Source organism: Medicago truncatula, chromosome 8 (assembly GCF_003473485.1).
Source record: "Medicago truncatula cultivar Jemalong A17 chromosome 8, MtrunA17r5.0-ANR, whole genome shotgun sequence".
Lineage (NCBI taxonomy): Eukaryota > Viridiplantae > Streptophyta > Magnoliopsida > Fabales > Fabaceae > Medicago > Medicago truncatula.
In genome coordinates, this window is record NC_053049.1 from 49,111,046 (window position 1) to 49,126,124 (window position 15,079).

The 15,079-nt window shown below is 34.6% G+C and overlaps 1 protein-coding gene across 1 annotated transcript; it reads right to left on the reverse strand.

Annotated features, from left to right (window-relative positions):
* Positions 1-2,625: 2,625 nt before the first annotated feature.
* LOC11410149 (2-oxoglutarate and iron-dependent oxygenase domain-containing protein CP2) lies at positions 2,626-15,069 on the reverse strand. Its single transcript, XM_003631002.4, has 10 exons — positions 14,937-15,069; positions 14,408-14,741; positions 10,644-10,691; positions 9,312-9,488; positions 9,025-9,175; positions 8,793-8,879; positions 8,214-8,338; positions 7,261-7,379; positions 3,925-4,045; positions 2,626-2,874 (listed from the first exon to the last, which is right to left on the reverse strand). Exons 1-10 carry the CDS (start codon positions 15,002-15,004, stop codon positions 2,842-2,844), a joined length of 1,263 nt encoding a protein of 420 aa, XP_003631050.2. The 5' UTR covers positions 15,005-15,069; the 3' UTR covers positions 2,626-2,841.
* Positions 15,070-15,079: the final 10 nt, after the last annotated feature.

Below are 15,079 nucleotides of genomic sequence, written 5' to 3' on the forward strand. Positions count from 1 at the left end.
TTTTAGGGTAGTGTTAACTTGTGTCTTTAAGACACATGCTAAGAAATCCAAAAGAAAAAATATTCTCTAAAATTATGTGCGTTTAATTCAATAAAAAATTAAAGATTAAATTAATGCACACTTTTCAATAAATTATTTTTATACTATTTGATTCATATGCTTTAAAGCGCATGTTAAAAATTTTCGTGGTTTTATTAAGTGAGTGAAATATGTAAATATTTTAGTGATGAGTAATAACGACCAAACAAACAGCTGCATTACAGTTGTCACACGAATGTACTACGAATCTGCGAGTGTTTATATGCTGTTGTCGAAAATGAATCATTTGGCTATCAAGATCAACAAAAAAAGCACATGCGTACTTGGACTATGACAGCATGTTGTCATGAGAGCAAATAAATCACAAAATTAAGATCCTTTTTTATCTGAGAGATGATATTTGATTTTCAACAACTATTTTTATACAATTTTTGTCACAACTCTCTCAGTCATATTCACATTGTATTTTTATTCTCTCTCCCTCTTTTTCTCTCTCTCTATGGTTATTGTCTAATAAAAAGAGAGAAAAAAAAAGATTGTCCCTAAAGTTGTTTGAAATTGATTATCCAAATATCACTCCTCTTTTTATTTATTTATTTATGATTATTATATGCTGCTATTATCACCTACCTTTTCTTTTTGCCTTATTATAGAGATTATAGGGATTGTTTAAAATCCGCTCAATTCACTCATATAAAAAATGGCGGTGTGTTGTTCGGGTGGTGGAGATTGTTCATTGTCCACCCATCAAAATCATAATTATTTTAGAGTTGTATTATTTGAATAATTACTTATATGATAATTTTTTTAGACAATCAAAATTTTATAAAGAAAAATGAAATATTGACACAAAATTCAAAACAATAAAATGTTTCTTTTTCTTTCTACTATGAGTTCTCAAACCATGAACAGGGGAGCACATACCTGTTAGAGTTACGATTCTGACGGTGAAAATTCAGATTTCGACACGGATGAGAGCGACACCAGTTAGGGTTGTGGTAGTGCTGTTTGTAACCTTTTGAAGAAATTAACTAGTTTATTTTTTAGATAGTTTTATTAACAACTTTAGGAACTTGTGAAACTTGCTTTTTTGAATGGTTTTATGGATGACTTGAACTTAGAGACTTATGAAACTTATGATTTTGTGCGTTAATTTTTAAATTTTGATGCTAAATTGAACATAACATTTTATTATAGTAGTTTGGTATAATTTATCTTTGTAATTAAGTCATATTTTGCACTAATGACCTATTTACAATATTACATAAGTATATGTCATGCATATAATAAATTTTATATAATTAAATTCTATATAATTTTAATTTTACGTAAACTCTTAGAAGTTCTCGAGTCGAATTTACCTAAGCAAAACGAGTTGAAGTAAACTCTCGAGTTGCAAAACCTTAGTTTGGACACACTCACAAGAAGAGAAAAATAAATGAAAAAAAAAATAAAAATTAGTCATATCATTCATTTATTTACTTTATTTTTGTTCAGTTATGTGTGTATACCTAAACACTTTTTACTTGTGTTTGTGACCAAGAACGAATATCTCCACTAACGACATATTATAAACTATAAAGCAAAATCAAATAAAAATATTGAATTTCATCCAAAATAAAAATAGAAAATATTGGACAGCGGATTAAAATGATAAAAAGAAAACTAAGTAAAAAATCACAAGATATTTAAAGTTAATTATCATTATAAAGAAAAGTTGGTTTCTTAAACGTTGGCTTTCCACTAAAAATGGTAACTTGTAAAGTTAGTTATTATAAAAATGTTTATTTATATTAAAATGGATTAAAGAGTAATAAAAAAAATATTGTTTGAGTATTTAAGTTTTTTTTAAATCTCGTTTTGGTCTCTTCTGTTATATTTCCGCTAAAGTTTAAAAAAAAATTAACTCCTGGACACATGTCCCCTTGTCATTGGCTCTGAGTTTTTTTTTATAAAAAAAAATTAAAAAAAATCCTAAAGCTAATGACAAAGTGTCACGTGTCACCTTGTCATTGATTCTGAGATTTTTTTACAAAAAAATATATATATTTCAATATTAAAAATATTTTTTTATAAAAAAAAAATCTCAGAACCAATGACAAGGTGACACGTGTCCACACTTAACGTTTTTTATTAAACCTAACGAAAACCTAACAGAAGGGACCAAAACGAGACTAAAAAACTTAAATACTCAAACAATCTTTTTTTAATTAAGGAACCAAAGCGATACCAATTAAATACTTAAGGGATCAAAAGAGCATTTAAGCCTATATTTAATTCTCGACGGATCACAACGCAATTCAAACATCTCATAACATAAGAAAGGGGAGTATAACTTTTTTATATTTAATTTTTGAGGAAAGGAAATGCATATTTTAATATAAGAGATGATAATGTAATCCAAACTTCTCTCACCAGTGATAATAAGAAATATTATGTTGAATCAACGAGTTCATTATATTAAAGAAACTACAATTGTGAGCATCTCAAAATTGCTCTATCGTTATTTTTATTTTAGTTTCCTTGATTTAGAAAAGAAAAATAAGTTCCCCCTTTCCCTCCCATCAAAATCCCACCATCCAAACATACCTACCGGAACACAATCCGAGACTTTTATCAGATAAACAGTAACAACTTTATCGGTTAATCCAAACTAACAAAGGTAGTAAGGCACCACTTTCAGGAGATAACTTTTACAACCTAGACTAGACTAGTTAAGGATAATCAAAATCTGTCTGGAATAAATAATAAGAGCTACGCTATTTTTTACCATTCATTTCCACTGATGCTGTACAAGATAGATTATGCAGTTGTTCCACCTTCCCTCAATATTTCCTGCATAGCCATAAAGTTTACAGTTATATTCTGCAAAACATCAATCTAGCATTTTTAAACATTTCTAATTCAACATGAACTTCTATCATCATTGAGCGATATATCACAAGTCAGGGTCTATAATCTATATAGCCTAAGGAATCACTTACTGTGTACATAACAAGTTATTAATATTTCAAAGAAAGAAATTTAACAAAGCTCAAAGCTCAAACTGAGGGCTATTCAAAGGATATGCTTGCTGATGCTACCAGTTTTCTTTGCCATAATTAGTTGGTAGATCGCGTTCCGTCCAGCATAGGGTGCATAACAATACAACCAAACTTTATCTCATTAAGAAAGATGAGAAACACAAATGGATCGATTGATGCAATAAGTTCTATCAGCTATTTATGATAAGTCTCGGTAAACAGCAAAATTGAACACTTATTCAATATGTTCTCGGTAGACAGCAAAATTGAACACTTATTCAATATGTTATTCTAGAGAAGTTAATTAAGTGCTCGTTCACAGGTTATATTGAAAAACAAAATAAACTAGAAATAGCTTTGCACATAACATAAGTGAAAAGTGGTAGCACACTCACTCTAACACACTCGTATTGAGTGGAATTCATGTAGGGTCCCACCAATTCATGTGGGAGCATTCCCGAGATGGTGGGACCTGAATGAATTTCACCCAATAAGAGAGAAAATGTTTGAAAGTGTGTTAGAGCAAGTGCTGCTAGCACAGCACTCCTATCATAAGTAACAAGTGTATCAAACTAAAATAAGCACTCATGTCATGACAAAAGCCCAAATAACTTCTTCCAAACACTCCTTTAGTGCAAGATGTTTCATAGAATAACTTGATTCTTTCAACACACATGCAGTGCAAAGTTCCTCTATCATTCAAGTGATGCAAAAAATTATATCCTAGGTAGCAGCAATTGGCCAACACTGCCAGTACTGGTCACAGTGTGGGAAGCCAGGTGACAAATATTAATATGACTGCTACACTCTTCCTAGAATGTAATGCATGGGCATGAAGAATGCAGATTACACAGTTATTTACCATTCCGGTAGTATCATATGCCGAGAGCATCCTATCTTTCTTATCTTTCTTCTCTTGATTGCACTCAACACACCAGCCAGAGAAATCTCTTTTAAACTTTTGCATTTCTCTATAAAAAGAACTGCACAGAAATAATGCAACTTTCATATTTAATTTAATGAGTAATAAAAATAACAAGAAAACAATATAAATTATGAATCTATTCATGTAAAAATTAAGAGGAAAATAACATTCCAGGTCAATACTACCATAATACAGTCACAATCCAACACTTCTGCTATTACCCACCCAATAGGAATAACATTGAATAAACAATAAGGGAAAATATAGAAAGCCAAAAGGAAGAATTCGGGTGGGGAATTATACAATTTTGCTTCATTATTTGATGCTTATCGCATTAATTGTTTTCCTAACATGAACATATCCAGTGAGCATAGAACAAAATGCAAAGTTGATTTTGTGTATATGAAGGTGATTCTAGTCAGATGTAACATTGAGTAACACTACCTTATGATGCATTTCTTCACATCCTTTGTTAGGACCCCTAATATCTCTGATAAACCTCCTATTCTAAATCTACACAAGGAGGGTATAAATAGGAGCATTGTAGGGAATGGAAGGATTCATTCATTGTATTCATTTATAAAACCGTCCTACAGTTGTGAAAGGGAAATTCCCTTTGTAAAAATAATAACAGAAAACGGTTGTCATTCATTCTCTCTATCTCTCTACAGGTTCTTGAATAAGTCTAGCTCTATCAATTTGGTCCAACCTGTTAAATATCATGCTTAGGACTGCTGATGTGTGTGTTGTCTGTTTTTATTTTAGTAACTGCTGTACAGTTTTATTTAATTAATTGTGTTGTATTGTGGTAGTTATTGGAAGTTTTAGTATTGCTAAACTATGTAAAAGAGGTGTGTGTGTTCAGTTTGTATTATCAGACCAATTATATGAATGAAAGCAGTTATTTCTCCTCTGTCTTGTTCATTTCCTGCAACTGTTTTCTTGTTCAATTAACAACACAACCTGCCAACAATGAAACAACATAGGTATAATATGGAAACTGTGATTGAATTCTTGAAGAAAATGGCTTCTCAACATTCTTTGCATCTTACGAAATCTGAGGACAGCATTGCTACGACAAAAGAAATCAAAACGTTGCTCAAGACTTTCATGAAGGAAGAAGGCATCGACTGGGGAAGGACACAGGGTCGCAACAGCAACAAGATCCAAGATTGAGGGATCTTAAGTGGTTCAAGAAAAAGGAACGGTTGATGTTTGAGGGGATCGATCCATTCGATTGGATAGCTCAAATGTAAAAAATCTCAATGAGTTCCGGGTGATGCCTTTTGAACAAACCAATTCCCCTGCCATGTTCGAAAATGCCATGAACTCTTTGTTGCAGCCCTACCTCCGTAAGTTTTTGGTTCATACACTGATTTACAGCAGAAGTTGGGAGGACAATTGGACAAAGGCATCCGTTTTGAGTCTTTTGCAGCAAGCAAGATGCTTACAGGAATAAATGTATTTTTGGGAATACTTGGGACACATCATCTCAAGAGGAGTAGTCGCCATGAACCCTCAAAAGATCAGTGGTATTTTGCAGTGGCCAATTCTCCAGTCAGTGAAAGCAATAAAGGGAATTTCAGGACTAACTGGATACTGAAGAAGGTTTGACGAGGACTATGGAAAAATTGCAAAGCCCTTGACTGAACTGCTCAAAAAGGGGGCCTGGGAATGGAATGCAGAAACTGAACAGGCATTTAGAAGGCTGCAAACAGTGTTATCTACAGCTCCTGTGTTGGCCTTAACAGATTTTTCAAAGCACTTTGGTAATGAATGTGATACTTCCGGTAAGGGATTAGGGGCAGTGCCTTACACGGGAAAGGCAACCCATTGTCTATTTCAGTAAAGCACTGGCTCCAAGCTTTTTGTCCAAGTTAATTTATGAGAGAGAGTTAATGGCTTTGGTGTTGGGCATCCAACATTGGAGACCCTACCTCTTGTGAACCAGATTTACAGATTAAACTAATCCAAAGAGTTTAAAATTCTTGTTGGATCAGATAATTACTACTCAAAACCAACATAATTGGTTAGCTAAGTTGTTGGGGTATGAGTTCGATATTGTCTACAAACAAGGGGTGGCAAATAGAGTGGCTGATACCTTATCAAGGAGAGACGAGGAGGTTTTGGCTATTTCCAGCGTTTACTGGCCAGATTATGCAGAATAAGCAGCAAAAGTGCAGACGATCCAGAGTTAGAAAAAATTCATGGAAGATTTCAAGGCTGACTCTGACACCCACCCGTATTATACCGCGGAGCAGGACATGTTACACTACAAAGGGAGGCTGGTCCTTGCATCCAATTCAGTTTCAGTTGCTGCAGGAATTCCACACAACACTGACTAGGGGCCATGCTGGGGTTTTCAGAACCTACAGGAGAATAGCACAATCTTTGTATTGGAGGGGAATAATGGGGGCAGTGACCCAATTTGTCGCAAAGTGCCATGTTTGCTGGTGCAGTAAGTACATAGCAGCATCACCACACGGTTTGCTACGACCTTTGCCTATTCCTGATGATGTATGGGAAGAGATTAGTATGGATGTTATCATTTTATTACTAGGCTGCCTAAATTCAAGGGGTTCAGCACAATCTGGGTGATAGTGGACAGATTAAGCAAGTATGCTCGTTTTGTACCTTTGAAACACCCCTATACAGCCTAGTCTTTGGCTGAGATCTTTGCTGGGAAGTGGCGAAGCTGCATGGGATACCTGTATCCATAGTGAGTGATAGAGATCCTATTTTTTACAGATCATTTTTGGCAGGAACATTCAAATTGAAAGCCACACAGCTGTGCATGAGCACAGCCTATCATCCAGATTATGATGGTCCGACAGAAGTGATCAACAGAGTTTTAGAAACCTATCTATGTTGTTTTTCAGTTGAGCAACCTAATGTTTGAACAGATTTCATTCACTGGGCTGAAAACGTGCACAAAACCATTTTTCAAGCTTCTGCAGGAACTAATCCTTTTAGATAGTTTATGGGGAGGGCACCAAGGGAGGTTTTGGGGGAAACTGCGGTAAAACGTCTCTCTCTCTTTCTCTCTCTCTTGCTATTGCAGTGGTAGCAAGACTTCAATAGCATATCAGCTTTCGTCATGGTTAGCAGCGGTTATTTAACAACACTGCTCTCTATCTCTATGTAATTTCTAAATCTCTACTGGTTCTTGAATAACCCTAGCTCTAACATCCTTACTATGCATGTGAGAATAGAATGACAAGGTATATTAGACTAATATAAGCAGTTATGAAGGCAACCAAAATATGAAAGCACCTTCTGCACCACAGAAGTAGGTTGAACCGATGACCAGCAAATGTGGCTCTAGCTCCATGGCGATGACGGCCATGATGAAGCACAGCACAACCAGGGACATGCGAATAATCAAATATCTCCTGCTCCATAAAAAATGCAAATGTAATCAGACCAATGAAAAACAAAACTGAAAGATGTAATGATCCATCCTTAGCACTACTAGTACCAGTTGTAAAAGTTCTATAAAAACAAAAATACTAGTTATAAAAGTCAGTTAGGAATTAGTAATAACAATGTGAATTAGTTTAAATTAGAATGTTTGAACTAGTTATCATTAGATTAAGATCTGATCTATTTTCTGTTTTATCTCTTATCTGTTGTATTTGTATTTCTGTTTTCCAAAGTGGAAACAGATAGGTTAGTATTTGAGTACCCGAGTTTGATCCCTGACTGGAACAATCATTGGTCAAACATACCTTCCGAACGAACTCTGGATTATCAGAGTCCATTTGCTTGGGAACCAAGGGGTTAATTCAAAAAAGAAATACATTGTGTAAAGTGTAAACTACAAACTAAATAAAAAGTTAAAATAAAGGTTATCCCGCCAACCAACTATGGTGTTTTAGGGCCGGCTACAACGCGTTGTTAAATAAATAATAGTATAAGTATTTTTATACTACATCCATTCTAATATGTATGCTTGAAATCATGCCAGATAAAATCAGAAGTATATTTCTCCAATATGTATGCTCTATTATTCTCAGTCATTTGAAAAAAGAGAAAAAAAATCAGCACGGACACTTGACATCAAATTAACTATGACTGCCTTTTCATCAACATCAATATTAAAAGATCAGATAATCTAGTTTGAGATTAGAGCAATGCATACTTAACATGAAAATTTTAAAAGAAATCCTAATGCCAGTTTACTTTTATATTGTCCCATACTCCCATCTCCATTTCTTAACTCTTACCTCTGAATGACTTATCGTATGTAAATGTTTATCGCATCGCAAGCCCCGAAAATACAACTCTCCTCCAGAAAATTGCCTACCCAGGCAAACATTTAAGGTAACTTCTGAGTCATCCACATGGAATTCTACAAATGTAAGACTATCTGTTAGACTTCATTGCATACAATATTGTAAAATTAAAAATAAAGTTCCCAAGAGCAGAGGTGTTAAATAAGTTGAAATTGCAACAGATGTATAATATAAAAGTAAAATATATTAGTAACCAAAAAGCTGTTTGGCAGTAATTATATTTTGTAACAATGCTAGCCTTCTCTAGAATGAATGGCCAACATTATGGGCATGGCATGTAGAATAAAATAAAATTCTACTTTCCATAAATATAACGAAGCAATATTAAATATGAGAAAGATATAGATGATAAGATATTTAATATGAGAAACATACTGATGATAAAACCAGACTGTATCCAACTATTACAAGAAAACTGGGTGCAATGCATACCACAAGCTAGAATATGCATTCAATTTAAGATAGATCAGCATCAACGATAAAGAAACTCCAACCAACCATAACTCTTACCTGTTTCAACATCTCTATGTAAACCACATTCAACAATAAACCCATGGTGAGAATCCAGGGTTGCTCCACCAGCTTCTGCATAGAACACTGTATAACAAAGAATCAATTGACTGAAATACATCTCAAGAGAATGAATAACTTATACAGTCGCCAGTCTCTCCAAGTGTACAAATACATAAATATAATTGGGCAAATCACCAAGAGCAATAGTAAACAAGCAAACTTCACTCACCTTTCGACAATGGAGAAATAAAATCTTCAATAAACTTGTTAAGCATGGTTTGAAAGCCAAAGTCATCAAGTACGACACCGTATTTATTCATTGTATTGGGACGCATTACGCATAATTTTGCTTTGTATGCCCACTTCTCAAAATGTTCAGCCTAGAGAGACCAAAAGAATAAATTAAACAGAGAAAAAATATAAGCACCTGTATATACATTCACTTGCAGCTGCAGGTTATAACTTAAAGGAAGAATAAAATAATGCTTAGACCCCAATTGATAAAATGATAAATACCTCAGATATCAGTAACTCGCAAAAATGTGGTTGAAGCATTTCAAATGTAAAAATGCCTGGGACAGGTTCAGACATTATACTTCTAAAGCTTTGTTCTGTATTATCATTAATTGCTTCCAGAAATGTAGGTACAAAGAATGCTGCAGGATCCATAGTATACAACTCTTGATGCAGAGGCTGCAAAATTGGGACAGAAAACCAGTAAGTCTTGTTAAAGAGGAGGAAATGTAGGAAAGATTGTCATTATGCTTAGGCACATATGTCTCAGCTTAAATCATACGAGTCTGCTGATTTGAATGGAATACGGTTCTTTATAGCAACTTCATAGATTTTGAAATATTAAAAAGCTAAAAAAGAACCAAGCAACCAAGAAAATTGCATAACTTCAACTCATATAACTATTTAGCAGTATGCAAGAAAACTAAATTCAATAGAATGTGCAATGTATTGTGAACTGTATAGTTCCTATGGCAAGAATAGAGTATTGATCTGCCACATTCCATTCTCCCTAATTGACTATCAACCAACGCCGCTTAATATAATTGCAAGACTGTAAAAATTTGTAACTGGCAATAATTGTTGTAATTCCCACAACCAAACCAGCCGTAATAGTTTGCAACTGCAGTAATTCACACCTTATCCCATGTATTGGGCTCAGGCCCATTCCCGATAAAGACACGGTAACCATACATTAAGGTTAACACAAATAATAGGAGACGGAGATTTTATCGTTTAGCTCAGTGTTAAAAAATTTATATGTATTCCATATTAGGGACAAACTACATAGTTGCCAAAATTGGGAATTGAGATTCATTATTAGATCAAGCCAGCGTTAATATTTCTTAAATCTAATTGATTTAAGAAATTACTTTGGGTCATTGGGTGACATTATTTCCCTGAAATTATTCTTTCAGGAAGGGACAGATCCAAAAATCAATCCAATGGGGAGCTGAAAAAAGTTATCAATAATATTGTATAAAAATTTATCGTAATAGTTCAACATACACACATCTCACCATCTAGATTATTGTATATGTATTTTAAGAAATAATATCATGAGATATATAAATGGTGAGATTTAACTGGACTTTTTGTAAAACTATTTTACGCTAATAGTGTATACAAATTAAATTCTGTTAATAATAATAATACATAAAACAAAATAAAAGTAGTGTATATAATATGTGTGTGTGTGTTAGAATGGGGGGAATGCAGCCCACCCTTGCCACCCCATGGGTCTGTCCCAGCTTTAGGCTCTACAGTCCACACTAATTTCAGGCCAACAAAATCAAACAAAACATAGACCAAGAATTACCATTTGGTACTACATACCTGATAACTTGACATTATCTTCTCTCTATATTCTTTTTGCAATTGATCCTGCCATAATCACATTGAAATCATCACAAAACTAGATGGTAGTAGAATAATGATAACAACCACAACAATAATAAAAATAATTAGTAAGATGATAAATAAAATGATTATGACGATAAAGTGAGTTTTTCTATTTTACAATATTTTAAAGTAAAATTATAAATTTCTCAAAGACCAAAACAATGAACCGAAAGTTACAATGGAACAAAATAGAAGAAAAATATTATTAAATAATCCCATTCTCAGTGAGTTTCTCTTCCTCCACATCATATCAACTTCACAACTTTAATAAGTTTCCTCCGTCTCACCGTATTAAAAACTAGGGTAGAACATCGGTCAGATTCAGACCGAAAAACTCAACCGAAAATAACCGATGAAGGAAATAAGCCACCCATCTCTGACCGATTCCTTGCACGGTTTGGTTGGGTGGCAGATATATCGGGCGGATTGGGTCAGCTAAGACATGATATGTTAGTGTTTGAGAGAGACATATGAACGAATGAAAAGAAGAGGAGGTTCAATCACCATTACAACGCCGTGAATAATTGAGTGTATTGCGCAAAAATGGCTACAGAGAAAGAAGAATGAGTTTGGGATCACAAGAGATTAAAAAAAGGTAGATAAGAGTAAACTTGATTTTGGCAACAGAACACGGGTAACATGAAGAGCATAGAGGAGACAATGGAGGGACTCTATAAGACTCTAGTGTAGAAGAAGAAGGCCAAGGAATTGCTTTTTTATTTTCTGAAATATAAAATTGTTTTTTTAATTGTACATAATTATTACTTTTTTAATATGACAGTACTGCATATGTTCTAAAAGTTTGATGTGCCTTGTTTTTCTTACTCAATTTGAATGTGTAGGTGTGTAGCTTCACTATAGCTCCTGCAAAAGTTAGATGTGTGGCATAAAAAATGTGATTGATTTTATGAGTTCAAGGAAAAAGTTTGCTTTTTTTAAAGCCGTGATTAGACAAGCACTGTAACAAGACTTGTATTATACAAATTCTTTCAAATATTCGGTCGGTTATGGTTACCATGGGTGACAAATTATAGAACCAAAACCAACCATTGGTACCCATGTTAACCCTACTTTTCTCTTTTTTTCAACCCATGACTTGAACCGACCGGTCTGAATGTCCTCTATTTTCACCAGTTTATTCGGTTTTCGGTCAGGTCACGGAATTTTGCTCACCCCTATTCAAAAGTACCTAAACTACACACTCAAATCTGGGGAGTATTTGAAACTAACAATACCATGTATATCCCTTGAACCAGACAAGGACCATCAATTGCCACCGTGTTATATACACCTAGATATGACATATTTTGAAATGGTATTGAACAATGGCTCAATTACTTAATCCTTGAAGCTTGCAATCTACAATCATTCTTAGCATACGAGTCATTAATATATCTCACAAGCTTCAAGAAACCAACAAATGACTGAACAAAACAAAACATATGAACTTTTTTAAAAAGAAAAATACCGAAAATTATTATAATCTAAGTTACAATTCATTTCCAAACCACCGCTCTTTCATTTATGTAAATTAGCAGCTTTGAGACTCATTTAAAAAATTCAGACTGGACCAATTGATCAAATGTGTCCAAACATAATTTGGAAACTTCAACCATTAGGGTTCATTCTTGTGACAAATATTTGTTATTGAAAATTATAAAAGCCTAGAAATTCTTTTTAATTCCACTACACTCTCCAGTGCCGATAGCTCACAACATCATGAAACAGTCTTCTTCACCTTCTCATCATTCTTCTTTTGACAATAAACCCAAAAACGCTCATGATCAACTGTCTCTCAAAAATGAGAATAAAAACCCAGTTTCAACAATTTACAGATGTGAGTTTTGTTACGAAAAATTGACCTCAACGGCCACAAAACCACTCACCGCTCCTCCAACCTTTCAATATCAACCTCAAACAAACAGAGACATGACCACCATGCTGTGAATAAGACCGCCTTGAAGATTACTTGGTTTTTATCTTCTCTTCACAGAGATAATCATGATTATGGGAAACAGAAGAATCATACAAGATTTTTACTTCCGACAAAGCATTGAACGGAAAAATGAGATGGCACACTCAAAGGGTATTACTCACCCACCCATTGCAGCCTCTTCCTTGGAACCGAGCCCTCATCAGTTTCTGCCAGTGTGACTTATCAAAATACTCGGCCCAGTATCGTACAAGACCAATAAACGGCGGTTGCGCAGGAGAAGATATATTATTGATGATGAAGAACTTCTTAATGCTGCTCGAACACTACAACAGTATATGTCTCATGGGGGTTATGAGGGATCAACTGACAATCTTGATGTGAATCACCGTGATAGTAAAAGGCAAACACTTTCTTGCAATATGATGGATGATAATGAGAAGATGAAGGAGCAAGGTGTGTTGCTAACAAGTGGTCATGTTGTAAGTGATATAGATCAAATGTGGAAGGATAATAGCCACAATGAAAACAACTTGGTGTTGAGGTTGAAGAATCCTAAAGACAAGATTTTTCAAACATCAGAAGCACCACATTAGAACCACAAAAAAAAAACAAAAAGTGATTACATGTTCAAACATAAGTCTAAGAAGAATTTCTGAATCCTTCACTAAGCTATTACACTTTCTTTTGGCATCTCTGTTGTGCATGTTACTTAATATGAGTGTTGTATGAAAGTGTGTAAATCCCCCTTAAAGATAACGGAGAGTTGGAGAGAAGCGTTCCATGTTTTAAAACAAAGATTAAACAGATGATAAGAAATAAATGGAGATAAAAAGGACTCTAGAATACAAGAAAGCAGGGGTGCTAACCAAGTAATTTTTATCGCACATCAGCCTACGATGGGAGCAAGACATCATCCGTGTATATACTTCAAGAGTTAATTAAAGAACACGGATCAAATATTTTAGCAAATGTCTTATGACAGGATTGCGAGGAACTGGTAGGTTCTAATCATGATTTTTCAATGAAACCTTAATTTGGTTTCACCTTCGTTAATCTTCTTCTATTCAATATCATGATTAGAGCCTTCAGGTTCCTTGCAATCTTGTGATGTTAGAAAAATCTTCTCTTTAGGATTATTCAGCCTCAGCACCAAGATGTTTTCATTATGGCGAATATTCTTCCATGTTTCATCAATATTACTTAACACGGCCACTTATTAGCACCACACCTTGTTACTCCGTCTTCCCATTATCATTCATCATATTGCAAGAAAGCTATTGCCTTTGACTGTCACGGTGATTCACAACAAGATTGGCAGTTTATTCCTCATAACCCCGTGAGACATATGCAATAGTGTTCGAGCAGCATTAAGAAATTCTTCGTCAATGATATCTCTTTTCTTGCGCAGCCACCGTGTATTGGTCTTGTACAATATTAGGGGCAAGAACTTTGACAACCCAATAGCAAGTAGAAACAGATCATAGCTCTCTTCCGAGGAAGATGCTACGGCGGGTGGGTCAATTCCTTCCTTATCAATTGAGAGCCAACCTTCATTGGCTGTTTGAAACTAGGTTTTTATCAACAACACTCAATATATATACATATTTCACGAATATTTGTGTCATAAAACAATGTTAAGACATATCTGATAGAGTTTCAATACAATATAAAATGCAGAAAAGTGTGCTTGTGAGAAATTGCAAAATGGAATTCAAAATATAACAACAGCATGTAAATTTAATAAGGAGAAATGGAAACATACTCTGTATATCAATGCAGGAGGCGCGTATTCATGCAAAATCTCTTGCATGTATGAAGCTTTCTGGTCACGAGGCGCACGGAGCAACGTCCGTGGAAGATGCATCTCCAACGAGCTGAAAAGCAGAGAAGAAGAAATATCCAATCCCAAATCCTCATACTTTTCTGGTTTGTGATTCTTCACCGGATTCAGCATCAACCTCGACATCTCCTTCTCCTCGCTAGACTCCCCAACTTCGACGCTGGTTTTGCCGCCTTGACTGGTGTTTCCGTTTTCCGGCGGAGATTCTGGCCGGCGGAGACTGGAGCCGCGGCGAAGTGAGGAGCTTCGAGTTCTTCTGATACAGCATTTTTAAATTAGGGTTTTCAGGGAAAATTAGGGTTTCGAGTTTTAAGGGAATTAGGGTTTTTCAAGTCAATTTTACCTCTTCAAGTTGTTCAAGAGTTTTGAATTTTTATTATCAATAAAATAAATATATGAAATGAATAAAAATAACAAATAAAATTGATAGATAGGATTGTGTATTGATTACCTTGGAGAGTGACCTCCACTAGATTTAGAGTTTGATTGCTTAGATTTCTTTCCACCATGTTTATGCATTGTGATGATGATTATTGACGGAAAATATCTTCTTATCAATTGTGTGATAGTTTACTCGATTTTCTGAGAAATAAG